This window comes from Leopardus geoffroyi, chromosome D2 (assembly GCF_018350155.1).
Source record: "Leopardus geoffroyi isolate Oge1 chromosome D2, O.geoffroyi_Oge1_pat1.0, whole genome shotgun sequence".
NCBI lineage: Eukaryota > Metazoa > Chordata > Mammalia > Carnivora > Felidae > Leopardus > Leopardus geoffroyi.
In genome coordinates, this window is record NC_059334.1 from 18,876,130 (window position 1) to 18,903,942 (window position 27,813).

The 27,813-nt window shown below is 47.7% G+C and overlaps 1 protein-coding gene and 2 long non-coding RNA genes across 8 annotated transcripts; 1 reads left to right on the forward strand and 2 right to left on the reverse strand.

The window, feature by feature from the left end:
• Window positions 1–451: 451 nt before the first annotated feature.
• On the forward strand, window positions 452–21,645 carry LOC123576510 (centriole, cilia and spindle associated protein). 6 transcript variants are annotated; one of them, XR_006701450.1, is made up of 5 exons: window positions 596–1,128; window positions 1,598–2,040; window positions 16,508–16,776; window positions 18,030–18,126; window positions 19,634–21,645. XR_006701450.1 is itself a non-coding variant. In XM_045437433.1 (4 exons), exons 2-4 carry the CDS (start codon window positions 1,650–1,652, stop codon window positions 18,432–18,434), a joined length of 837 nt encoding a protein of 278 aa, XP_045293389.1. In that variant the 5' UTR covers window positions 618–1,128; window positions 1,598–1,649; the 3' UTR covers window positions 18,435–21,645. The 6 variants fall into 6 exon arrangements, 1 of the variants encoding a protein (XP_045293389.1); XR_006701447.1 differs by lacking the exon at window positions 18,030–18,126 and adding an exon at window positions 18,258–19,048 and having other exon boundaries at window positions 618–1,128; window positions 19,442–21,645; XR_006701449.1 differs by lacking the exon at window positions 18,030–18,126 and adding an exon at window positions 18,258–18,976 and having other exon boundaries at window positions 618–1,128; window positions 19,442–21,645.
• LOC123576511 lies at window positions 3,238–18,286 on the reverse strand. Its single transcript, XR_006701452.1, has 4 exons — window positions 18,142–18,286; window positions 10,115–10,117; window positions 3,786–3,789; window positions 3,238–3,252 (listed from the first exon to the last, which is right to left on the reverse strand). It is a non-coding gene; the product is annotated as an uncharacterized LOC123576511 (long non-coding RNA).
• LOC123576512 lies at window positions 8,672–9,215 on the reverse strand. The gene is made up of 2 exons (XR_006701453.1): window positions 9,107–9,215; window positions 8,672–8,874 (listed from the first exon to the last, which is right to left on the reverse strand). It is a non-coding gene; the product is annotated as an uncharacterized LOC123576512 (long non-coding RNA).
• Window positions 21,646–27,813: the final 6,168 nt, after the last annotated feature.

Here is a 27,813-nt window from a genome sequence, read left to right on the forward strand (position 1 = left end):
ACTTCCGCTGAGGTCATGATCTCATGGCTCACGAGTTCAAGCCCCGCGTGGGGCTCTCTGCCAGCTTAGAGCCTGGAGCCTGCTTCAGATTCTGTGCTTCCCTTTCTCTCTCTGCCCCTCCCCTGCTCGCACTGTCTCTCTATCTTTCAAAAGTAAACATTAAAATAAAAAAAATTTTTTTTAAATAGTAGATGAAAAAAAAAAAAAAATAGGTGAGTGGAGGAAAACCCACTACGGAAGCCAGACCGGTGTAACTCACTCATGGATGGCCTAGGCCTGCTTTTCAACTGTTTTAAGTATTTTGATTTTCCAAAGCTGCTTTCGAATCTTTTTTGTTACGAATGTATCAAGGCTCCTTTTAACGGAGGGTAAGGATCTGCGTGGGGCCACACTTGAAACCGTAACGACTGCAACAACATTGTATGCTGCTGCACGAGGCAACTGAATCTGTCCAGGCTTTTTGCGTAGACGTCTCTGAGAGGGTGGATTGGCGGGTTTAATGAAGTTGAAAAAATGTTTGGGGTGCCGAGAAGAAAGGAATTCGTATTAACACGTGGAAAGGGGTTAAACCCACAGTAACAGGTGCTGTGTGAACACAGGAAGCAAGAGCGACCGCGGGGACTCGTTTCTGGGAGAGGAGAGCAGCGCAGGGGTGTCAGGAGGGGAGCGCAGAGGGTGCGACCCCGGGGGGGGCTGCACCGTTCACTGGACGGGGCAGCAACCCCAGCCCCTAACTGACGCCTCCCGCGGTGGCGGGCGCCTGGGACGGCGCCTACTGGGGACGCGGGGGCGCGGGCGCCTGGGCCGGGTGGGCCGGGGACGTGTGCCTGGGGCCCCGGGCTGGCAGACGCGCTGCACCCCCGCGCCTCGCGCTCGGCACCGAAGCGGCCGCCCCCACGCAGCGGGCGGGGGCCGAGACCGGGAGCGCGCGGGGGAGGCGTCTGCTCCCGGGGACTGAGGCGGCGCCTTCGCCTGCCGGCTGCCGCAGGGACGCGGGCCGCCGCGCCGTCGGCGACATCTTGCTCGGCAGGAAAGCGCGGGGGAGAGCGGGCCGCTCGGAGCTGCTGCGCCACGCGCGCGGAGGACGGGCCGGGGACGCAGGGCCAGGCCGGCGCGGGACCGAGGAGGTAAGCTCGGAGGGCGCCCCGAGGACCCCCCGCCCTTGCTTTGCCTCACTCCTGCCCCCGCCGGTCCCCGGCCTCCCGCGGCCCTGTCACCCCAGCCCGCGGCCTCTGGCCGCCGTCCCCCGGGGTGACCCCCCCCCCCCCCCAGCCCCCGCAGTCCTGGCCGCTGCGCCCTCCTCCTGGAGCCTCCCGCGCGGTACCCCGCCGGGGCCGTCAGGACAGGGTCACGGGACGAGGCGCTACCTGGCCGGGTCCTCCCGGTCCCGCCCCTTCCCGGGGCCGGCCGCCCGCTCCCTCCGCCCCCTCACCTCCGCCCCCGCGCGGGCCCGGCCCCCTCTGTCCGCGCCCCGCCCCTCCGCCCGCGCCCCGCCCCCGCCCGCCCCGTCCGGGCGGGGCTCCGGGTTTAAACGTCGCGGCGGGCCGGGTCGGCGGGAGGGGCGGGGCGGGTCTCTGTGTCGTGTCCCCGGCTCCGTAGGCGGCGGCGGCGGAGCGGAGCCGCGCGCGCACAAGCCCGCGGGAGGCACCATGTCCCCGGGGAGCGGGGTGAAGAGCGAGTACATGAAGCGCTACCGGGAGCCGCGCTGGGAAGAGTACGGGCCGTGCTACCGGGAGCTGCTGCACTACCGCCTGGGCCGCCGGCTGCTGGAGCAGGCGCACGCGCCCTGGCTCTGGGACGACTGGGGCCCGGCCGGCGCCTCGGACGACTCGGCGTCGTCGGCGTCGTCGGGCGCCGGGGGCCCCGCGCCCCAGTTCGCCCCCGCCTCGCCGCCGCCGCCGCCCGCGGAACCCGCGGCGCGGGAGGGGCCGGAACGGCGGGCGCGCGGGCCGGCGGAGGAGCAGGGCGCGGAGGCGGCGGAGGCCGGGGAGGCCCGGGACGCGGCGAGCGCGGAGGAGGCGGCGGACGGGGCTCTGCCAGGTACCGGGCCGGGAGGGGGGACGCGAGGGGGCCGGGAGGGGGCTGCCCCTGGCGTCCGAGCTGCCCAGCTCCGTGTCTTGCAGCGCTCAGGGCAAGCCCTTCCTATTTATTCATTTTTTGGTTTGTTTTCTGGTAGACGGAGAATGCGCCTCCCTGGCCGAAATAAGGGTGGTGTCAGCCCCGCCTCCGCCCTCCCGCCCTTATTTCCGTCATCGGGTGGCTCTGGGTTGAGCCCGCTGTGAACTGGGTTGAAGTGGCGCTGAACTCCGGGTCTTCCTCCGAGGGCCGTGGTTGCCTTAGTGAGCTCCGAAATCCCATCTATTTATATCTCAGCACCTTCCCCCCCCCCCCCCCCCCCCCCGTAGAGGAGCCCAGCTTCCGTCAGATTCTCAGAGGGGACCGAGCCCAAGAGGTTAAAGTCGCTGAGCCCAGCGTTCAGTCTTATGAATGGGGCCGCTGTTTTTCTGTGTTAAGTCCCTGACCTCGCTGCATTGTCCCTAAAGAGTATTTTGAATTTGTTGACGCAGGCGGTTGCGTAACTCCTGGTTGGTGGGAGAATATTCGTTGTAAGTGCGAGGTGCTCTCCGCTTCTCGCCCACCCACTCGTCCCCCGGGCGCGCACCCCTCATCAAAAGGCTGCCGCGGGGTAGAGGTGGAGCCGTAGCTGGAAGATGGCCCTCGGGTGCTGTGCGTCTACTGTTTCTGCCCTGGTCCTCCTCCACCTTCTTTCCTGGCCAGACGATGGCACGGTTGGGGTCTCAGCGCGGGAGGCCGGATGGACTGTCGCTGGTGCTTGGGGCCGGGCTAAATGCCTCAGGATACAGCCTGGAGTAACCAGGGGTTCCCTCCTGCTACTTTCTAGCGTTGGCCAGACACTCCCCCCACCCCTCCCCCAGTCCCAATTCTCCACCCCCGTCCCGGGTCGCTCGATTTTAAAGAGGCTTTGGCGAGAAAAGTAACCAAAATGTATTGACAGCCTATTATACCTCCAGTCGCTGATCTTACAATATGTATTTTCTCGCTCAGCGTTCAAAACAATTCTAAGTGGTAGGGGTGGAATTTTTATCTCCGTTTCACAGATGAAGAAATGGAAGCTGGGGATAGATGATCAGTGACTTCAGTTTTGTTTGTTTACCGCACTGGACAGCGGGGATTAATCAGCTTTTCGGTCTCTCATTGCAGCCCCTCTGCAAGAGGCTGGAAGAGAGAAAACTGAATCTTTTAGTCCCAGAGCCAGCCTATTCTCAGTGCATCCTAGAGCTGCCTTTCCATCCTCACATAACCTGTAAACCCCCCAGGATTTGTGGCTGTGTAGTAGGTTCCTAGCCAGCTTCTAGTAGCTTCCTAGCTTCAATGATCCCTGGTGGAAATTTGAGTAACAGAAGGCAGAGGGGGCAGGGGCACATGCCTTCTGGTTTAGTCCTGTGGCCACTGGCCTACCAGCTAAATTGTGAGATGTACTTGAGGTGCCTGTGTTTGCCTGAGTTCATGATTATTTTGGTTTCCTTAGAGACACGGAATCCTACTGGTGGCTGAGGTCAGTTATTTCTTATCTGCTGATATTTCTGGCTTAGGCATCAGGCAGAAGAAAGGATGTTTGTTGTGTCCAGGCCTCTCCATTGCGGGACCATTTGCTTTGCTCCTGCCTGTTGATTTCCTATGTCTGGCAAAACCGAAAAATCCTTGTTTTTACGTGGATGGTTTTATATACTAGAATGATGAGTACTCTTGAGTTTCTATGAAACAAAGCTTTAGTTCTTGTTTTTACTGAAGCCGTAGGTACACATAGAGGCATATAGTTCTGTATGGCTTATTACAAGGATCCAGAAGACACACAGACCAGCCCCCTGTTCCTTAGAGGACCACTTCCAGCGCCTCTGGCTTTTCCTTTGGTGTTGATTTTTCTCCGAGTGACAAGGCTTTTGTTGACACTCCTTAATTTTTTTTCTTTCAGTCTTTAGCATTATCTATTGGCTTTCCTTCTTTTTAACTCCCTCCTAACCCATACACACGGGCCCTCCCCACACCTGCTCAATAGTCGTCATTGGAGTTTGTTACACCTACAACCGTATCTACCATATTGGGCCTGGAAAATGTCATGCCAAGCCGCCCTGTATTGTTTGCCGTGACTCCTTTTTCTTTCTTTCACAATACAACCAACACATCAGGTTCGCTCTCGCTCTCGACATCTTAAGACAACCCTCCCAGCGTCTCTGACCTACTTCCATCTGGCCTGGTTGCTGCTCTCTCTTGCCTGCCTGGTTCCATGTTGGGCGGGCCCTTGGCTACCACCCCAGGGACTCCTTGGCTTCTCTTACGTAGGAGCCCTCGTGTGGCTCTCACATCATCTTCTTGGTTTACCCCTCCCGTTGGAACTTATCTTCTAGTAGCTTCCCGAGAAAGGGTATGTGCGAGGTTAATTTTCTGAGAGCTGGCATGTCAAACAATAGCTTGTATTTCCGCCCTCGTGATTTGGTGAGTTTGTGGCTGAGCCTGGAATTCTAGGTTGGAAATACTGTCTCTAAAGAGTCTGGAGGCATTTGCTGTGTTGCGTTGTAACTTGCGGTATTGCGCTAGGGTCCTGTGGTCTCCCGATTCTTGATAACGTGTCCCCACCGTCAGGAAGCTTTTAGGGTCTTCCCTTTGTCCTTTGCGTTCTGAAATTTCTCCCTGATCTAGGTCTGTCTTCCTCCAGTGTGCTTGTGAGCCCTTGCAGTGAAACTCCTGCTTTGTCATTTTGGGAGGTTTTGTTTTTTCACCTCTATTTCTGTTCCTGTTCCTTTCTTCTCGAACTCCTTAGTTGGATGTTAGACTTCATGAATTTCTCCTCTACCTTTCGAATGTTCATCTGTCTTTTTCTTCTGTTTTTTTTTTTTTTTTTTTTTTTCTGGGCGATATTCTCAACCTTATCTTACAATTCTTTCTTTCTTTCTTTCTTTTATTTTATTTTTTTTTAATTTTTTTTCAACGTTTATTTATTTTTGGGACAGAGAGAGACAGAGCATGAATGGGGGAGGGGCAGAGAGAGAGGGAGACACAGAATCAGAAACAGGCTCCAGGCTCTGAGCCATCAGCCCAGAGCCCGACGCGGGGCTCGAACTCACGGACCGCGAGATCATGACCTGGCTGAAGTCGGCCGCTTAACCGACTGCGCCACCCAGGCGCCCCTCTTTCTTTTATTTTAGAGAGAGTGAGAGACAGCAAGCGTGAGCAGGGGAGAGGGGCAGTGGGAGAGAGAGAGAGAATCTTAAGCAGGCTGCATGCTCAGTGTGGTGCCCCCCCCGCCCCCCACAACTCTTCTATTACTTTTTTTTTTTTTTTCATCTGTGGGATTCTATTTATTTTTAAATTAATTTTGTTTTCTGGACTTGCTACCTTCCCTCCCTACCTTCTTCCCCCCTTCCTCTTTTTATTCCTTTGTTATAAAGTTCATGTATTTATTTTGAGAGTGTGAGTGGGGGAGGGGCAGAGAGATGTGAGGCTTGAACTCACGGAAACACGAGATCACGACCCCTGAGCAGAAACCAAGAGTCCTACGCTTAACCAGCTGAGCCACCCAGGTGTCCCTCTTTTTATTCCTTCATAAAAAAAAAAAACAGTATTCTCTTCTCAACTCGTGCATATAGTGTCTTTTATTATCTTGCTGAGGATATTACTAGAAGTTTTTTTTTATGTATTTTCTTCTCATTGTATTTCTACGGCCTAGTTTCTGGTTCCCCACCCTCTCCCCACGTGTGTTTCTTTTTGCTTTTAACCCTGTATTTCACGTTAGAGACCTTTTTGAAATGTCTGATGATCCTTGGCTTCTCACTCTTATTTAAGAGATGGGTACGAAAAAGCTGTCAGGACGTTTTGTGCCCCTGGTGGGTGTTACAGGAGTGTTCACTGTGGTATGCCTTGAAGCATGCTTTGGAGAGTCCTCCGAACTGTCTCTAATTCCTTCATATGTCTCCTTTTCACTTAAATTTTATTTTTTAGCAAATTTACACATATGCATAATTTTTTAAAAATATGCTTAAAATGAAAAAAAAAAAAAAAATCTGACCTATTTCCCACCCATGCCCCTCGCTCCCGCGGATGCTCCTTCCAACTCTTTTTAGCTTTCCTTTCAGCGATGCCCACCCTCTTCTCATCTAGAGGCTTTTTATTTTATTTTCTTATTTTTTTTTTTTAACGTTTGTTTATTTTTGAGAGAGCACGAGCAGGGGAGGGGCGGAGAGAGAGGGAGACACAGAATCCGAAGCAGGCTCCGGGTTCTGAGCTGTCAGCACAGAGCCCGACGCGGGGCTCGAACTCCCGAACCGGGAGGTCATGCCCTGAGCCGAAGTCAGATGCTTAACTGACTGAGCCACCCAGACACCCCTCCGTTGGCTGTTTAAATTTTATTTTAAACATTATATATTGACTTTCCATCATGGGAGATGATATAGCTTAAGATCTTGGCTCTGCCACACCCACTCCCTGACATTTACCAGCCCCTGGTTTGTCCCACAGTATTAACTAGGTGACTGTTTTGTTTAAAGCACGATTCTGTGTTTGAATTATTGTGGCTATGTAGAAGTATGCACAGGCGGGCCGTGTAGTATATTCTGACTACATTTTCTTTTTATTTATGTTTTTCCTGAAGTTAATCATTGTTTTACCTTTTTGTATGCGTGTGTGTGTGTGTGTGTGTGTGTGTGTGTGTGTGTGTGTTTATATTCCCATGACTACTTCACCCTGAAATAGTCCGGTAGTATTTTAAAACTTGGCATATGCTAGACACATTAGGTGTTCTATTCATTTATTTTTCTTTTTTCCCTTGGAGACTTTTTCTTTTTTTTTTGAACCCCCATCCTCCTATTCCAATTTAGACGTTGTGCTGTCAGTCTGGGACTTCTCTTCACTGTTTCAGTATTTCTTTTGCTCACATCCTTTCTCTGATCTCTCTTGTACATCTCAAGTGTTCCTTTGTGTGGCTTATCCCTTCCTTCTGAGGTAACATGTCCTCTGTAAGTCCTGAGAAATGTTGCATGGGAATAGAAATTTTGTGACCTTGCATGACCGAAAATGCCTGTATTATATCCAAAGGCTGGATTTATATTTTGCAAGGTAGAGAACTATAGATGAGAAATTTCAGTGTTTAAAGGTATTGGGGCGCCTGGGTGGCGCAGTCGGTTAAGCGTCCGACTTCAGCCAGGTCACGATCTCGCGGTCCGGGAGTTCGAGCCCCGCATCGGCTCTGGGCTGATGGCTCAGAGCCTGGAGCCTGTTTCCGATTCTGTGCCTCCCTCTCTCTCTGCCCCTCCCCCGTTCATGCTCTGTCTCTCTCTGTCCCAAAAATAAATAAATGTTGAAAAAAAAAATTAAAAAAAAAAAAAAAAAAGGTATTATTATATTGCATCCTAGTTTTTGGTCTTGCGTTTTAGAAGTACCATGCCGTTCCAACACCTTGTGTATGTGACCTCTTTTTTGGGGGGCGGAGAGAGCAGTTTTTAATAGATTCTCTTTATCCTAGGTGTTCTAACAGTCTATGTCTTTGTTTTTTTTTTTTAAGTACGGTCTACACCCAAGGGGCTTGAATACCAAGATCAAAGTCGCATGCTCTACTAACTGAGCCAGCCAGGTGCCCTTTATGTGTATGTCTTTTTTTAAAAAAAGTTTTTTAATGTTTATTTTAGAGAGAGAGACAGAGAGACAGAGCACAAGTGGGGGAGGGGCAGAGAGCGAGGGAGACACAGGCTCCAGGTTCTGAGCTGTCAGCACAGAGCCCGACAAGGGGCTCGGACTTATGAAGTGTGAGATCATGACCTGAGCTGAAGTCAGATGTTTAACCGACTGAGCCACCCAGGCACCCCTGTCTTTTATCATTTATTGGGCTGACAACTTGGTGGGCCTTTTTAGTCTGGAAACTTTTCGTTTAGTTCGGTAATATTTTCTAGTACTGTTTAAGTAATTTCCTGTGCTCTATTTACTTTTTCTTTCTATATTTACTTTTAGTTGGATGGTGTAACTCCTGGATCAAACCTCTAACATTTTTATTTAAAACTTTTTTGATATTGGAATTTTGGGTTCTGTTTTCTGGAAGAACTCTTTAATTGTATCTTCCAATCTTTATATTGAAAATTGTCGTTCTGCCATCCTAGTTTTAAATTTTGGAAAGATTACCTTTTTTTTTCTTTTGTCCCAAGTTTTATTTTTAAAAATTAAAAAAAAAAATGCGGGCACTTGGGTGACTCAGTGGGTTGAGCATCTGACTTTGGCTCAGGTCACGATCTCACGGTTCATGGGTTCGAGTCCTGCGTCGGGCTCTGTGCTGACAGCTGGGAGCCTGGAGCCTGCTTTGGATTCTGTGTCTTCCTCTTTCTCTCTGCCCCTTCCCCACTCGCTCACCTCTCTCTCTCTCTCTCTCTCTCTCTCAAAAATAAACATTAAAAATTAAAAAAAAAATAACATCCTGTTCTTCTTGGATTTCTTTTAACTCAAAAAAAAAAAAAAAAGCCATAATTGAGAGGTCTGTTATATTTCATAGTCTTTTTGTATACTTTGGACTTTCTCTTTTTAGAGGATGTACTCAGATGTTTGCTCTTAGCCTGTCTGCTCGCATGTAAGAGTGAGACTTGAAGAGCTTTTCAGGAGCTCTGGCTGTGGGGGTGCTTGTTGACTAATTGGATGAGGACGAGCTGTTTCTCTGGGGGACTTAAACATAATAAGTACCCATTTTTCTTGTGTTCACCTCCCCAGATGGCAACCCTCCAGTCTCCTGCCTGGGGCGGGGTACAAGCCTGGCTGTCAGCATTCGGGGAACAAGAGTTGGGGAAAGGGAGGAGGGGCCTTGTTCTTTACCACATAAACCTGTTTTTTTTTTTTTTTGTTTTTTTTTTTAACGTTTATTTTTGAGACAGAGACAGAGCATGAATGGGGGAGGGGCAGAGAGAGAGGGAGACACAGAATCGGAAGCAGGCTCCAGGCTCTGAGCCATCAGCCCAGAGCCCGACGCGGGGCTCGAACTCACGGACCGTGAGATCGTGACCTGAGCTGAAGTCGGAGGCTTAACCGACTGAGCCACCCAGGTGCCCCAATAAACCTGTTTTTCGAGAAGGTGTCGCCCTTTACTTTTCCTGTGCCTCGTATCTCAAGCCCCTACCCACTCTGCTTCTCCATCTCTGGGGAGTAACCCACATGCCTTCTGAGCTAGGAGAGGGGCAATCATGTGGCATACCGACTGGAGGAAAGACTTTGCAGGAAGTGTCGACAGCGACGTAACCGAGTGACCCTGAAAACTAGTGGCTTAAAATTCCACTGCTCATTTATTACTGCCCACGGTTTCTGTGGGTTGGAACTTGCCCTGGGCACAGGGGATGCCGTGTTTCCACTCTGTGCCGTCTGCAGCCTCTGCTGGAAGGCGCCAGGGCTGGGGGCTGCCTGCTAGGGCACTCGCTTGTGACATCTTCATGCACCTGGCCTTCCTCATAATGTGCCGGCTGGCCTCCAAGGGCAACTGTTCCTGAGAGAGAGCAGGGCACGTGCTGGGCTGCCCTTTGTGACTTATCACCAGAAGCCAGGGACCACTTCTTTCGCCCCATTCCTCGCTTATGAAAGTCTGCCCAGGTTCAAGGGGAAGCATCCACCCCCCCCCCCCCCCCCCCACCAATCTCAACAGGCACGTTCATATTATGTTGTCAGAAGAGCATGTGGGTTGGGGGGCCTGGGCGGCTCAGTGGGTTCAGCGCCCGGCTTCAGCTCAGGTCGTGATCTTACGGTCTGTGGGTTCGAGTCCGGCATCGGATGTGCTGACAGCTGGGAGCCTGGAGCCTGCTTCAGATTCTGTGTCTCCCTCTCTCTCTGCCCCTCCCCTGTTCACGCTCTGTCTCTCTCTCTGTCTCTGTCTCAAAAATGAACATACGTTAAAAAAAAAAAAAAGAGTATGTGGGCTGGGACACTGATTAATGCTGGACCTTTGGAAAAGGCATTCCATTCCACTGGCCTTCTGCCTCATTTTCTGTTTCCTTTTGGGGTTCAGTGTGTGTCCTGTGGGACTTTCTCCCGCAGGGAGTTAGGATTCGTCCTACTCAGTTCTTAAGGTCACTTCTACGTCCTCATCTATGTTCCAGCTTCCAGAATTGTATGGACACCTGCTGCCTGGTGTCATTGTCTCCCTTGCTTTTTGTCCTATGGGTTATGCGTTTTTTCCTTCACTTTAGTGGGCTTTTGGGAGGAAGGGACTATATGCACGTGTCATCCGTGCGGATTAAGCCTAAATTCCATTTGCTGTATTTTTACTTAGGTTTATTAAAAAAAATTTTTTTAATCTTTATTTTTGAGAGAGAGAGAGAGAGAGAGACAGAGAGAGAACAAGTGGGGGAGGGGCAGAGAGAGGGAGAAACAATCTGAAGGAGGCTTCAGGCTCTGAGCTGTCAGCACAGAGCCCAACGTGGGGCTCGAACTCACAAACTGCGAGATCGTGACCTGAGCCAAAGTCGGATGCTTAACCGCTTAACTGACTGAACCACCCAGGCGCCCACTTAGGTTTATTTTTTACTTCCTTCTTGATCAGTCTTGCCAGAGATTTGTGAATTTTATTAGTTTTTTTTTTCCCCCAAACTAACTCTAGACTCTGTGGATTTTCTTTATTAATATGTCTTTATTGATCCATGATCTTTCCCTTGCGCTTTGTAAGATGGGTGCTTAGCATTGATTTTTTTTTTTTTTTTTTTTTTTTTTTACCTGCCTTTCTTTTTGGATGTGTTGATTTCAGGTTGTAAATTTCCCCACAGTTACTGCTTTAGCTATACTGTCAGTTGAGTAGGATGAATCTTAACTCCCTGCAGGAGAAAGACCCGAGTTTTGTTATATAGTATTTTATTTACTTAAGCAAAATCATTATGATTCTTAAAATACATGAAAAAATTAATAAACCTTAACATTTATGTATATAATACAAACATAAGGAAATGTTTTTTTCTTTAAAAAAAAAAAAGGACTATATCCTAAAAGCATACTACAAACGTTACGCTTAATGAAGAAACTTCAGAAGCATTTCTAATAAGGTCAGGATTAAGGAAGGAATGCCTTCCATCACCACTTTTTTTTAATTGTTAAAAATTATGGTAAAATCTGCATAACACGCTCTGCCATTTAACCATTGGTAAGTGTGGCATTGAGTGCATTCCCATCTTTGTGCAGCCATATGATTTATTTTTGATCCGTGCGTTATTTAGAAATGTTTTTAAATTTCAAAACTGGAGATTTAAAAAAGTTACTTGTTTTGGGGGCGCCCGGGTGGCGCAGTCGGTTAAGCGTCCGACTTCGGCTCAGGTCACGATCTCACGGTTCGTGTGTTCAAGCCCCACATCGGGCTCTGTGCTGACAGCTCAGAGCCTGGAGCCTGCTTCTGATTCTGTGTCTCCCTCTCTCTCTGCCCCATCCCCACTCATGCTCTGTCTGTCTCTGTCTTAAAAATAAATAAAACACTTAAAAATTAAAAAAAAAAAATGTTACTTATTTTTGTTGTTTTATCAAGGTGATTTACACTATAATCACACCATAATTATCCACTATATAGAGGGTACATTCTGTGTGATTTCAATTTTGTAAACGTATTAAGATTTGCTTTAGAGACTCAGATGCGTAAATTCTTGTAAACGTTCCATTTCACCACATTATATATTCTGTAGTTATGGGATGCAGGGTTGTATGTATAGCCATTCGGTCAAATGTGTTAATTCTGTTGTTCAGATTCTTCAAAACAGACCATCCAATAAAACTGAGCAGCCCGGTGGACGTGTTGTCTCTTTGTATCATCTGGCATGGTAGTTCCTAGCCACGTGGGGTTACTGAGCACTTGAACTCTGATCGGCTTAACTGAGGAATCGAATCTTTACTTTTATTTAATTTTCCTTTACGCTTATAGTTGATAGCCACGCGTATTGGCTAGCACAGCCCTACACCAAGACTGAATTTATTTTTGTTTGACTGTCCTGTCAGCTCCTGAGAAAGGGGCGTTCTAATCCTCTCCCACAGTGGCGATGACCGCTGTTTTTGTTCCTCTGAGAAGGTCTTTGGTTTAAACTTCAGCCCCTTGACCCGTATGTTCACATGCACTCACCTGACAGCAGGCAAGAGTTTCACAAATATTAATATTGGGCTGATAGGTTCTGTCTCTTCTGCATTTTCCATCTTTGTCTCCTGCTGCTGCAGACGTACTTGGGTTGGTCTTTTTCTTTTAAGTGTTACGGAGAGTAAACGCAACGATTTGATAGCCTGTAAATGGAAAATCGCTCCCGCTGGCCCTTCCTTCTTGTCTTCTGTCCTTATGACGCCGCCCATCTTTTGCAGTAGATTCATAAGCACACGTGCAACATTATTTGTAGGGACAAGTTGGCCCAGGGTCTCTAGAGAAGAGTTTACTTCTTTGTACCGGGCGCCTGTGGACCCTCGGGATTTTTAACATCAGTCTTTGTTTATCTGTGGGGGGGAGGGCTGGTCCGGTAGCTGACGGTTAGCAGAACTAGGCCTCCACTCTGTCCGGTACGCAGCCCACCGTGACCTGGTGCCCCGACCCCGTGTCCCCCTCTGTCAGCAGTAGGCGGCCTGCTTGCCCAATGCCGAGTCTCTTCCCCCTCGTCTGACGGACCCCCCTCCCCCCTGCGGTGTTGAACACTGTTCACGGCTGCCTCCGTTACCAACGTTCTTCCCGTAGTTTCTCTCCTGGTGAGTTTTTCTCCTTTTCTAGCAATTCTTTCTCCCTCGTAGGCTCTCCTTCTTCAGCCTGGCTGCTCCTTAAATAACGGTGGCCCTAGGGGCCTGACTCACTGTCCCCTCCTCTGACTCCGCGTTGCTTCCTGGATGATCTGTTCCACGTCCAGACCTCAGCTCCCACCTGCTGGCTCACAACCTTGTCTCCTGGGTTCATGGGCCTGCTGAGTTGTTCCAGAAGTATCTCCCATCCGACGCCACAAGTATCCTGTCTTTATCCTTGGGTGGACCTCTGTCAGAGGATAGCAGGGCCATCCCCACCAAACATCTGTGGGAGCTGTGGACTCCTCTCTGCTCCCAGGGCCGCGGGGTGTCTGTCGTCTTCACCGGTCTGTCGCAGTGTTGCTGGGCCGTCTGCTCTGGAGAGGGCTCGGTTCCACCTGCTCGCTGTTCTGATCAGTGTGTAGTTCACAGGTGCCCAGTGAGTCTGAGCACCTGCCAGGCTCGGTGGGCCCCCTTCTGGTCCTTTCTCTCCCCTCTCCGCCCCTACCGTGACTCCTGGGCAGTCACGTGACTCCACTTGCCCCCACTTCCCACCTCACCCCCAGACTCTGCCATTGTTTGCTAGCTGGCCTTTCTGTCCTCGCCTCTCTCACTCATCCTTCACGTTGGTAGCTGGAGGCCCTATCCCTAAAATGCAAATAGGGCCATGTTGCTTTTTCAGCTTACAATCCTTTAGTGATTCTTCATCATTTTCAGGATAAAATGAAACTCCTGAGTTTGGTGTGGAAAGTCTCCTCCTTTGCCACCCGCTCCATGCCTTCATCCACAGACTCTCTCTGGACCTGTCATTTTGAACTATTTATATTCCCTTTTCTTTCCGGGCCTTTGAGCAAGACATTCCCTCTTGTTGGGACTCTCTTTTTCTCTTTTTTCCTGACGAGTTTGTCCTTTAACCTAAATCATTATTCCCTTCTCTGGGCAGGCTTCTCTGGAAGACCTGGGTTAGACACATACAGACCAGGAGAGGAAGAGAAGGAAGGGAACTTTGGTAGAGTCAAGGTCATTGCTGAAGATAGAAGATAGAAATGACAGACGACAATCTGTCAAGACTTCACGCTTATGCCCCAGTATCTTGACTTCCTATTCAGGGGCTTACTCTGCAGGGAATGTGGGCAATAAATAAATAAAAATAAATAAAGGGAATGTGGGCAAAAAAACAAATAAATAAATAAAAATAAATAAAGGGAATGTAGGCAGAAACAAGAAAAGAGTCACAACCAGAAATAGGAAGGGACAAGAATGTGTCCTAAAGAGGTGGTGAGGTTTTAGAATAGCAATCGTAAAGTCATCACCTAGAGCCAAATTCTGGAGCATTTGAAGTGAGGGGTATCCTTAAGACCTAAACAGCTCGGGTAAGTGAAATGGAGTTGTAGATGCATAAGGAGCCATTATTCAAAAGACTGAAATTAAATCACTCTATTGCATCATACACACAAATTAACTCAAGTGGATTAAAGACTCGGATGTAAGACCTGAAACCATAAAATTCCTAGAAGAAAACATGGGCAGTGAGTTCGTTGGCAATTGGTCTTAGCAATGTTTTTTTTTCCGGATCTGATTCCAAAGGCAAAGGAAACAAAAGCAAAAATAAATGGGACTACAACAAGCTGAAAAACCGCGCAGCAAGGGAAAGCATCAACAGAATAAAAAGGCAGCCCATTGAATGGGAGAAGATATTTGCCCAAGGGGTTAAATATCCAAAATACATCAAGAACTCACACAACTCAACAACAAAGCACCAAACAACCCAAGTGAAAACATGTGCACGGGGTGTGAATAGACATTCTTCCAGAGAAGATACACAGATGGCCGGTAGGCATGTGACAAGATGTTAAACATCAGTCATTAGCAGGGCAGCGCAAATCAAAACCACAATCAGCTATCTCCTCACACCTGTTAGAACTGCCATTACCAAAAAGGCAAGAGATGACAGGTGGTGTGAGGATGTGGAGGAAAGGGAACCCTCCTGTACTTGGTGGGAATGTAAGTTGGTACAGCCACTATGGCAGACAATATGGAGGGAGATTCCGCAAAAAGGTAAGAGGAGAACTAACCATATTATCCAACCATTTCCCTTCTGGGTGTTAAGCTGAGGAATACAAAAACACTAATTCGAAACGATATAGGCACCCCCATGTGTATTCTAGCATGAGTTACAATAGTCAAGGGAGAAACAACCCTAAGTGTCCACCGGTTGACGTTGACGAGTGGGTAAAGAAGATAAGGCATATATACACACAATGGAGTGTTCATTACCCTGCCACAAAAAGAAGAAGGAAATCTTCCGTTTGGAACACCACGGGTGGGTCTAGCAGGTTTCAGACCAAGTGAAAGAAGTCAGACGGAGAAAGACAGATGCCATGTGATCTCACCTAGAAAACAAGACAAAGGAACAAAACAAAAGCAAACTCCTAGATCCAGAGAACAAGTTGGCGGTTACCAGAGGGGAAGGGAGTTGGGGGAAGGCTGCGTGGCTGAGGGGACTCAACTGCGTGGTGACGGGTGGTAACTAGACTTACCGTGGGGATCAGCCTGTAGTGTTGACAGATACCAAATTATAGTGTCGTGCACCTAAAGTTCATATGATGTTATATGCCGATCTTCTGTCAGTAAAAACAGCCAAACAAAAAAAATGGAAATTCGGGCCGAAATGAAACATGGGATCACGAAGCGTTGAAACAACATCACATAACTTTTACAACAAATAAAGGGTCTATAAAAAGTAATGAGCGGCCAAATGATAAAATGTTGTTAAGGGAAGTAGGTATGTTCTAGAGTACATCCTTCATGTCTGACGTTCACCTCAGAAAGGGCAGTCCCATTTTCCTTGAGGATTGCTGCAGCTCTGCTGGCAGGCTTTAGGGCTGTGTAGACCCTGGGCCCTGATTCATGCAGTCATTTCTATCGCAAGTGTTGGGGAAGCCCTCTTATTTTTTTATTTTTTATTTTTTATTTTTATTTATTTATTTTTTTTCAATATATGAGATTTATTGTCAGATTGGTTTCCATCCAACCCCCAGTGCTCATCCCAAAAGGTGCCCTCCCCACACCTCCAGCTCTTCATGCTGGGAATCCACAGTGAGTGACTATGGAAACCGCTCCCTATTGTGACTGAGGACTGTTCAAACTAAGGTGGGCAGCCTGCTCTTTCTTACAGCATGTTAAGAGCCCCAGGGAGCTCTCCATATTCATGGCCCCTCAAAAAGCAATGAAATCGAGCACGTTAAGAGCCGTAAGGAGGTTTCCGTAATCATGGTGCACCAGAAAGAAACGGGATCCCGGAACTTGAGTTGAGTGACTTAACACCTCACCTTTTACATCTGCTGAGAGATTATCGCAAATCCCGATCTGTTTCTGAAGTGAGGCCTTGATGATTGGACTTCCCTTGGGGTTGTGGAGAAAGCCATGAGGCTGTGGTGCTTTTTAGCTTTCAATATTTAATTGGGACGCTTGATATCGGACTGTGAGTGAGAGTTGTGGCTTTTGAATAGGTTTGGTCCAGCCTTGGTGGATTTGCTGTTGATTTTAAAATGGGCTAGACCATTTGAAAGGTACAACCCTGACTTGGTTTTGTATTTCTTGCTTACTTGGACTCGTGAATTGAGCTGTTACGGCATGAAGTGTTATGAATTTCACAACCCAGCTATTTAAAGTGATTATATAGAAACGTGATTTTAAAGCATTCTCGTCTTGTTTTATCTCCTTTTTTTTTTTTTTTTTTCAAAAGCACTGCCAGTGAAAGACATAAAAGAAAAACCTGAACAACAGGTCAGAGCAAAAGAGACTGACAAGTTACCCAGCAGTACTGAACCTCGACAGCAACCAAGTGCCTTATTTGCTAGAGGAAATAGGAAAGCAGCCAAAAGTCCTCAAAGATCATCAACTAAAATAAAGGAGAAGAAGCATCCGTTTGCTCTTTATGGGTGGGGAGAAAAACAGACCGATACAGGAAGCCAAAAAACTCACAACGTCTGCGCGTCTGCCCCCGTGCATGAGGTGGGTTCGTGGGCACCTGGCCGTCACTGCTTTTCCTTGGAGGCTGGGGGTTGGGCTGCGTTCCCGTCATCGGGTCTCCTATTCTGTGATCACCGCGGTGCTTTGGGGTCATGGTACATCTTAGGAGATGGCAGGGTGGGCCAAGGAAAGCCTGGAATTTGGGCATCTGATTGGCAAACAGATTGAGGGTGTCAGCTCCCTGGAGATCGAGGGGTGTTGCTGGGAATTAGCTGGGATTTGGAAGATTTACCAACATGGAACCAGGAGAAGAAGTGGCTGGAGTCAGGGTTTTCAAGTTCCGGGGGGATGGGGAGGGGGCGCAGGTGCAGAGGAGGAGCCCAGCGGGGCTGGTGGCTGCCCGTGTAGATGTGCCGTGGGCCTCTTGACAGGTTTCTGGTTCCTGTGGCTTTGATAACTGGTATTCCTCGACTCCCTTGTTATCTTTTGTTAGATTGATTCTGTAGTTCTTGGCACCTACTGTAGATTCCCTTTGGCTCTTTGAGTTCAATTCGGATGATTGTGTTTTCCCCTGCTCATCCACAGCCAGTGCCTTTTACTCATTGGAGCCTTAGTTGTCCTCTTTTTTTTTTTTTTTTCCATGTTTATTTACTTATTTTTGAGAGAGAGCACAAGCTGGGGAGAGAGAGAGGGAAACTCAGAATCCAAAGCAGGCTCCAGGCTCAGCTGTCGGCCCAGAGCCCGACCCGGGGCTTGAACCCACGAACCGTGAGCTCATGGCCTGAGCCGAAGTCAGACACTTAACCGACTGAGCCACCGAGGTGCCCCCAGTTGTCCTCTCAGTCCCGAGAACATGTCTGACCAGAGGTCTTCATGTGTGCAGCCATAAAGCAATTACATATGTTAGCACTGACATGACTAAGTCGGCCTAAAGCAAAGAACGAATGAAAAGAAGCAGAAAATACAAAGAATTTGAATTCTGATGAATTACCATGATCAGATTTTTACTGAACAGACTTCTGAACGAACCCTAGCAGATGGTGTTATTTGGAGTGATATTTGAGACAATGGAGCTGTGGTTTAACAAAAGACTGGCTATTGCATGGGATTAAGTTCAACAGAGATCGTCTGTAGCATGAGACGTCTTAAGTGGTAAAAGTCCTTTAATGGAATACTTATCCAGGCTTACTGCTAAGCATCTTCAATAATTTTCCAGAGCCAGTTTCTAGAGACACATGCAAATTAGTTGCTTACCATTTATACCTAAAATTTAATGTCCGCTTTTTATTGTTTAGCGTCTTGGTCACTGACCAGGGGCAAGGGGATGGCTTTTCTGGAGGAGCTGTTATACCTAGGAGAAAGGGATATGATGAAGCCGGGCTGGCCTCTGCCCTGGCTTCAGGTGACCTGGGGGTGGTAAATATTCATTGCAAGTATTCTTGAAAATGAGTATAAAAGCCACGTAAGTTATTATACTTTTATTTTAGAAGTAACAATAATCTTTTTATTTTTGAGTAATTTAGATTCATGAATCAGCATTACGAGCCAAGAACAGAAGACAGGTGGAAAAAAGGAAACTGGTCACTCAGAGGCAGCGCGCTCACTCTGTAGACGTGGAGAAAAACCGAAAGATAAAGCCTTCCTCCTCGGAGAACCCATGGATGACAGAGTACATGAGATGCTATTCGGCAAGAGCTTAAAGGCCGAAACAGTTGCTTGGACAGCCTCTTCAAAAGAGTGTAAATGAAAAGAAAGAAGAAACAAAACAAAACAGACATAGATTTAAGAAACCAGCTGATTATGCAAGGTTTTCCGCAGGGAATGTCCAAAAGATTGCTCCATTTCAGTGAACCCTGGTCACCTACCTCAGTAGTAGGGCGACAGTTGAAGCCATAGATATTTGGTTATTTATGAAGCTCAGTCCCTAATATTTGATATTCTTATAAGGGTTTTTGTTTTAAAGCATCTTAATCTTTTCAGATACCGCCACCGAATGCCTTTAAATGGCTATTGATGCTTAACATTCAGTATTCTCTGTCAGTGTAGCCGGAGCCTGTTTTCATCCTGTCCTGAGTAACTTTCCAGATTCCATAGTGAGGAAGATCATTCCGACCTGTAGCTTAAGACTCATTTTCCTTAGGCGTGGTTTTCTTCGTGAAAGAATGGCTCATCGAAAGGGAGTTTCGACACTAACATCGATTCCTTGTATAGTGACGCCAGAACCCCCGCAGTTCCTGAAAACGTAAACTTAATCGTCTTTCAATTATGGCACCACTTTACACAGACCGTGATATTTAAGAATTATCTGGGCTGGGTGGGGGTCCTCTTTTCTCTTTAAATTGTCATCTGGGCACTTTCTATCTCATGCAGATTTTAATAGATCGAATGCAGTCCCGTACGTAAAGTGCCAGTGCGGTGTGTTGAGAGGAGTACTGAACTTCTTTTGTGAAACTTTTCTTTTTATTATTGCAACTTTCTTAACACGTAACGGGGGAAGCGGCTCCTTGCTGCGGTCCAGCCTTTTGGCATATACGCGCTGCGGACTCTTGCCTCTTCTTTAATAGTTGGCCGTGACATTTAGAACTTCCCGTGTGAAATTTCACTTAGCGATGTTGAGGTGGTCTTGCGCACGGGGTGGGGGGGATGACATCCAGATACCAGTTAGAGATGTGGCTTACCCCTACTTTCTCCACGTTTTCCTCTACAGAACTCATTCGTAACAAAGCCTTGACGATGTACGTTGTTCAGACTTCCGCTGAAATGCATTTCTCCCGGATTCCTAGCCAGTGGAATGAGACGATGGTGGTGTTTGTCTAGGCACGGATGTTGAGCATGTAAACAAAGCGCTCCTTCCCTGGTACATTTCCTTTGGGGTGGAACAAAATGGTTTTAAGGAATGCTGGTTTCCATCCAGCTGATACAGGAAACTACAAGAAGGAAGTGTGCCGAATTCTCTGGAAGAGGGAAAAAAGGTCCTTTGCCTGGGCCAGGCTAGCACCTGTAGGTGGGTGAATAAAATTTGCTATTAGGTGTGAGGTTGAACATTCCCTTGCTGTTTTTACTCTGGATCTTTGAAGTGTTGTCAATTTTTACTTTTTTTTTTTTTTTTTTTTTAAAGTAGGCTCCAGGCCCAGTGTGGGGCTAGAACTCATGACCCTGAGACCAAGAGTATGCTCTACCAATTGAGCCATCCAAGCCCCCCATAGTCAATGTTTAGAACCCAAATATGTTGTATTCCACATAAAATCTTCACACGATGTCCTCTTATAACTGTATAAGCTTTGAAAACTCAAGAATCGTGAGCTTTAAAAAAAGAGAAAAAAGACTTTTTAAATACTTGCATCGTTCTGAGGTGAATCCTTTTACATGGAGAGCTCTCCTAATCGTTGAGATGGGCATTTAACAGGAAGTTCTATATGTTGGTCCGAAACAACCCTGCTAATAATCCTGGTGAACGTTACTGTCGTTATTAAAGTCCTTACACACTGCAGGTACCTAACGATCCAATTAACGTGGCATTGTGATGGTGCAGCTGACTGTGAAAACTGTTCCTTCCAAGGCCCTTCGTGCACGTTTGTGTTTAGGCATCCAGCTCAAGCGTTCCTGTTGCACCTGACAGTCTCCGGGAAGATGGCCTTGGGTGTAGGTCAGGTTCCACACTGACGGGCTGCCTTAGAAACCCAGCTTCCTCTCGGCTTTACCAAGCCGGACTCCCTCCCCTTTAGGGAACAGACTCGTATTTAATGTGCTTCCTACTGGCAACTCCAGATGGAGACAAAACCTAGAAGGCAATATTGGCCAGTTTTAGCCCTTTTTTAAGTAGAAGACCAATGGACAGGGTTTTTAAAGTACTTTTCATGTGCATGAACAATGAGTACATCAGCCTGAATTAACTGTGAGTCCCCTTCCCATGTCCAAGTCATTAGTTGGTGAGGGTGTCTTTTTAGGGGTGAAAATCACCTTTGGAGCCCATGAAGTTTTTTAAGCGGTAACAATTTGATGGTCTGACTGTTCCCTTCATTCTAGAAACTAATGTTCCGAATTCTTATAAATCGTGTTCCTAATTCTTGGGACAGCGTGGAAGACAGCAAGCTAGTTTAAAATTACCTTTCATGTTGAAAAGTCTGAAACTGAAAATCCAGTGAGAATATGGAATAAAATAATTGCTGCCTAAGATTCTCTTTTTTAAATTTTGGTTTTAAAATTAAACGTTTGCCATAAACATGGTTTCTGTGTTACTTTTATTAAGAGCAGTAATCGGATACTAAGTAACATCTAGCAACTCTGCTGGACCAAGGCAAATGACAAGTAAATAGAAATCTATTTCTTTTTTTGAAAAAATATTTTGAAATACTTTTTTAAGTGTATCTTTATTTATTTTGAGAGACAGAGCAAGCAGGGGACGGACAGAGAGAGAGGGAGACAGAATCCCAAGCAGGCGCCGCACTGCCAGCACAGAGCCCGATGCGGGGCTCGAACTCGCGAACCACGAGATCATGACCTGAGCCAAACTCAAAGAGTCGGACGCTTAACCGACTGAACACCCAGGCGCCCCTATTCTTTCATTTTAAACCTAAAAGGCTGCTCTTATTTAGGAGGTATCAAAATACTCAGTACCTCTGGGTTTTATATATATATATATATATATATATATATATATATATGTATGTATACATACACACACACACACACACACACACACACACACATACATATACTCCTATATATATATAAACTCCGCCGCGGTAACATTTCTAAGTACATATATACATTTTTTAAAAGTTTACTAAAGGTATAATAGGGTATAGATTCTCTGAATTGCTCATGATGTAGTAGGCACCTATTTATGGTACTTCATATGTAATACCTTTGTCATTGTTTCATTAAATAAAAATTGCCAATAACTTGAAAGGTGTGTGTGTGAGGTCACTCAAACTCTGTAAACTGCACGGAAGAATGGTGTCTGTGAGCCATTAGACGTCACCCCCCCCCCCCAAAAAAAAAACTCTCCTCCCCAAACAGAATTTTGTGCAATTGGCAGAGTTAAAAAAAAAAAAAAATTCTAGTGATAACCTTCCTCCTTTGACTTGAAATGCTGTACTGAGCATAAACTTTAAAAATGGAACGTTATCGTACTTGGTATTTAAAATGTTCAAAAGTATTATTGGCAAGGAGGGAGAGAGGCGAAGCATATGTTAGAAGTGAAAACAACTTTTCTGAGTAAAAAATAGTTTTACACTGGATTAGATACAAAATGGTGCTAATGTTTCTTTATCTTGATTCTGTGTTTGGTTTGATACTAAAATGCTAATGCCTGACTCATAAGGCCCCTGCTATATAGTTTGGTGATAAGTTAACATTTAAAAAGCAATACTGGGGCGCCTGGGTGGCTCAGTTGGTTAAAAAGCAATACTAAAAATGTGACCTGATCATTTCAAAATACTTTTGAAATGGAGTTTTTGGACAGCAGAGTGAATAGGGAGCAATACAGTGTAAGAACACACTTGATCCCAAATTCTAGGCAAGGAGCTATGTCGAGATTATTGGCCCAGATTTGCTCCCTTCAAGCCTAGTAGCGTAAAAAGGAAATAAGTTGCTTCTTTAACACTTATTTCCATTTTGAAAGTCAGGACACCTGCATGAAGACATTGGAAGCCTCTCTTGAGATTTCTTTTACAATTTGCAAAACTGTACTTAAGAACAGTCCCTCCCGCCTCGCCCCCCTCCCGCCATGTTGTTTTACGGTTATTTTGAGTAGTGCCTTCCCTTTAACATTCTGAAGGAATATAAGGCCTACTTACAATCCCAAAGCTCAGGCGATGAGAATTCTGGGTTGTCTTTTCGAAGAACTATGTATTTGCTTTTAGCTTCTATTTAATATTGCAATTACTTGGAAAAATGTGAATAAACTTAGGATTACGGGCTGAAATTTCTGTGGGAAATACTTCTGAGTAGTACATCAATGGCTGTGTGTACGATGCATGATCACATTGACTCCTGAGTGGGTTTTTTTCCCTCAGACAAATGTTACCAAGATACATTACACCCAGGAAAAGATGCTTTCTGGATATCCGCTTTGAGTTGAACGATAAGTGTTTCGTCGTCTTTTCGCTCACGTCTTCCCATTTTGAAAATTACAAAAGCAATAATGCGTGCGTGCTTAGAATCGTTCAAAAAGAGGTATGGAGTAAAAGGTGCAAGTTCTTTCGATACTACCCCTGCGCCGAAATTCCTTCTTCGAGGAAACCCCGGGTCAGGTTGCGTAGGTAAGCTTGAAGACCTTCTTCCCTAGGCACTTATCTGTGGAGCCACACAGACCCTTTCTTCCGTGCACAAATACGCAGTAGTGCCATACGCCTTCTAGACCTTTCAATATCGTGGGGAAGGTTTGTTGTTCCGGGTTACGTGGCGTTAGCACACGCCTTCCTTTTCCTTCTCGCTGAACGCGGCTGCGAAGCCCGGACAGAATGTATGGCACCACCACTGGACGACTCGAAGAAGTAAGTGGCACCAAGCAGGTTGGGGAGAACCCCAGAATTCCAAGCACCCCCGAGGTGGTGAGTGTGCCGGCTTCGTGTTCCTCTGGTTCTCCCAGCCGGAACGCAACGCAGCCTCAGATGCAGCAGTGGGCACGGTGGTGCCGGGATCCTAGAGAAGCCAGGCTTGAGGAACAAACACAAATGCTAGAGCCCAGAAAGAGTGGGGGAAATGCCCGCTTCTTCCCTTCCTTTGTCTCCATGTTTCAGGCAAGGCCTCCCTCGGCTGCCAACAGGAGGCCTGCGGGAGCCAAGAGTCTGAGGGAAGGGAATTTCTCTTCCATTTGGTAGAGCTGTGGCACCAAGGAGGTAAGGCTGAGCCCGTGTGCTCGCCCTCCTCTCTCAAGGACGGGGCTCGGTTACAGGAGTGGGCCGGAAGTGGTGGGCTAGAGGACCCAGGAAGTGCTGGGGAGAGAGTAGCGAGGGAAGAGCTCACACAAGTGACTCCGCGAAGTTATTCTCGAGCTCTGGCTCAGCCCTGACCTGCTCACCTGTTCACGCTGTGCACCCCAGGAGCTGGTCCTAATTGGCGTACCAAGCACATCTGAGACCTGAGCTGATAGGAAGATTCCCTCCCCGGGTCTCCCAGTGGTCCCAAGATGGTGACAGATCCAAATAGCACTGCAAAGGCTTTGAAAACCGCACTGACGTGAGAACCAGCGCTCACAGAACGTATGGCCCAAACCTAACCAGATTGATTACTTGCCAAGACAAAGCTCAACGTTCTCCATAGGATTGGCTCCCACCTCCTCATGCAACATTCAAAATGCCTAGGATTACTGTATAGTTCAACACAAGTCCTCCATTCCGATCAACAGAGAAGAAAGGAAAAATTTCAGGGTCAGGTCATAGCGATGAGGGACCATAAGGCAAGTTGAGGGCCAAGCACAAGCTAGCACAACCCCCGCCCCTCTCCCCCGCCCCCACCCCACCAAGGTGGGATAAGTGTGATGTTCCTCAGGCACTCCTGGCTGCCCAAGAACAAAGGAAAGGACAGAAAGCAAATGGTTAAACTGCTAGTCTCCATCAGTTTACAAATATCTCATCAATAGATCTCCAGGAACTCCCCACTACCTTAATGATAATGCTTCGCTAGAGGGAAAAACAACCTTAGCTTGACAATAGCTAGGCCTCCAGTAATCTGTAACTCCTCTTTAGCATATGGAAATCCCTTTAAGAAACTGACTCTTGACTTTACCTCCCCCCCCAAACTCCACAGTAGGTAAGCAGTCACTCTGCACAACCCCAGGGCAGCTCTTCCTGCCCACAGGTCCTGTCCCCATGCTTTAATGAAATCACCTTTTGTACCAAAGACGTCTTCAAGAGTTCTTTCTTGGCCATCGGCTCCAGACCCCACGAACCCCACCATCACCCCCAAACCCCATCAGGAGGAGTCACAGCACGAGAAAAGCAAGCATAATGCTGTATAAACATCTGTGGAAATGAGGGGCTGACAACCTCCCGAGTAAGCTGAGTGAACGGGAAACGGGTCCAACCCAAAGAAATCCAAGCCAGACACGTCCTAAACAGTCGAAAACTAAAAGACATCTTGAAAGCAGCCGGAGAAAACGAAACGTTACCTATAGGGGATAGTTCAAATGACAGTCCATTTTTTCATCACAAACTAAGGAGGCCAGAAAAAGGGACACATTTCTTAAAGTGCTGAAAATAACTGAGAACTCAGGATTCTCCATCCTGTGGAATATCCCTCAGGAATGGAGGTAAAATGGAGACATCTTCAGATGAGAATAGCTAAGAGAAGTCATAGCTGGCAGATCTGCTTTAAAGGAAGAGCCAAAAGATGTTTCTTCAGACCAAAGAGTAAACTTGGACCGTTGGGAGTGAAGGAGAAGCAACAATGATAATATTCGGTCTTTGGCCCTCAGTTCCCGATAGAGTTCCAGAACCTTAAGGGCTTGTCTTCATGACAAGCCCGTTTCAATCACACCTGGAATTTGGGTTAATGAAGTGACTTTGGGAAGTACCCAAGGACGGGGGGCTGGTTGCCCGAGGAACTCCTGCGATTAGGGGGTTCGAACTGCCAACCTCTGCCCTGACCTCTGGGGAGGGGAGGGGGCTGGAGATTGAGTTCAGTCATCGAGGACCAACCCTCAATCATGCCTGTGTAATGAGGCCTTCACAAAAACTCAGAAGGACAGGGTTTAGAGGGCTTCTGGGTTGGTGAACACAGGGAGATGTGGGAAAAGTGGTGTGCCCAGAGAGCGTGGTAACGCCACACCCCGTCCCCCCTACCTTGCCCTGCACGCCTCTTCCATCTGGCTGTTCCTGAGTTCTAGCCTCTTACAATAAACCAATAATCTAGTAAGTAAATTGTCCTGATTTGTGTGAGCCACTGAAGCAATTTATTATTACCAAAAACGTTCCTTAAACGTGTCCGCCATTTTTATCGTCCCTTTGGAGAACATAGTGTTTATACCCTGAGGTCTCCTCATGTTGCTCTAACTCCTTTGCTGACTTTGAAGTGAACTTCGTTCTCACGGTGCAAGAATCCATGTTAGGGCTTAGAGCTCATATAATCCAACCTCCTCATTTAAAAAGAGTCAGGGGAGGTCAGAGAGGAAATTGAATTGCTCGGACACCTCCCCCACGGTAAAATGGAGCCTGTGGATAATGGAGCGACCTGTGAGATCAGGACCTAAGCTGAAATCAAGAGTTGGATGCTCAACCCCCACTGAGCCACCCAGGTGCCCTGGAAGTTTTCTGCTATTATTTCTTCAAATAAATTTTCTGCCCACTTTTGTCTCTCTTCTCCTTCGGGGATGCCTATAATGTGAATATCGTTATGCGTGACGGAGTCACTGAATGCCCTAAGTCCATCCTCGTTTTACATAATTTTTTTTCTCTTACCCGCTCAGCTTTCCTACTTTCCATTACTCTTTCCTCCAGGTCGCTGATTCGTTCTTCTGCTTCATCTAGTAAACTGTTCCATCTGGTATGTTTTTAATTTTTTTTTATTGTGTTCTTTATCTCTGATTGGTTCGTGTTTATCCAATTGTTAAGGGTCTTGCTGATGTCCTCCACTCTTTTCCCAAGTCCAGTGAGTATCTTTTTTTTTTTTTTTAATGTTTATTTTTGAGAGAGTGCAAGTGGGGGAGGGGCAGAGAGAGGGGGACAGAGGATCCCAAGCAGGCTCTGTGCTGACAGCAGCGAGCCCAATGTAGGGCTTGAGCTCATGAACTGCGAGATCGTGACCTGAGCCAAGGTCCGACGCTCAACCGACTGAGTCCCCCCCCCCCCCAGTGAGTATCTTTATGATCATTACCTTAAATTCTCTCAGGCGTATTATCTCCATTTTGTTTAGGTCTCTCGCCGATTCTGTCCCATTCTTTCGTTTGGGACATATTCCTCTGCCTCCTCATTTTGTCTAACTTTCTGTATCTGCTTCTGTGTGGTAGGAAAGACGGCTACGTCTTCTGCCCTTGAAAGTAATGGTCTTCTGAAGAAGGGGTCCCGCAGTCCCCTGTTGTGCAGGGTCCCCTGTTTGCTAGAACCCGCCGTTTCAGGGGTTTCTCCTGTGGGTCCCGTGTGCACCCCGCACTAAACTGTGGCGGCACTTTTCCTGTGTTGTCCCCCGGGGAAGCTTTTGTTGGTGGGTGGGGCCTGAAGTCAGACCAGTTGTCTGCTTCCAGTCCACTGCTGGGGCCTCTGTCTGACTGGCGTGTGTCCTTCTTTCTCTCTCTGGGGCAGGAGTCACTGTGGGGTGGCGCTGGCCACTGTAGGGACTGCTCGCGCTCCCACCAGGACCGCGATAGTGCTGTGTGTGGACTCTGGTCAAGAGTGTATCCGAGAGGGCGGGTCCACCAAAGTATAGCACAGAGGGGCAGTGCTGGGGGGTTGGGTGGAGGGTGGGTGTGGGGTGGGGGGGTGGTGGGCGCCAGCAAGTTTGGCCTCCCTGCTGTCTGGCCCTCTGCACGGGGAGCCCTGCGGTGCCTGGATTGAGGCAGGCTGTCCAGGATGGTAGATTGAGGGAGGCACAGCGTGGGTGGGGACAGCAGCGGTGCTAGCAAGTTCTACGGGGGGGGGGGGGGGGGGGGGGCTGTGTGTTTATGCTGGTGGGGGGAGGGGCGGGAAATGGTGCCTTCTGGTTCCTTTATTCTTGGAGGAAGTCCCCAGTGCTTTCTGTCCCTCTGGGGCTTGCTCCCAGATTAGTAAATAACTCTCCCTCCCATATGGCCCAGGTGTTTTTCAAACTGCCGCAGGGTCTCCGCGGGCTATTTGCTGTGCTTTTTTTTTTTTTTTTTTTTTTTTTTAATGCTTATTTATTTATTTAGAGAGAGAGAGAGAGAAGGAGGGACAGAATCCCAGGCAGGACCGGAGCTGTCAGCACAGAGCCCAACCTTGGGTTCCTTAAGCTCAGGAACCGTGAGATCACGACCTGAGCCAAACCCAAGAGTCAGACGCTTAACCCGTGAGCCACCCAGGTGTCCCTGTTGTGCTGTCATTTTCAGGGCGGGGACTCCGCTGCTTCTTGCCCACCTGCTCTCCCAGAGCGGAGCCCACTGATTTTTCTAATTATAGTTTT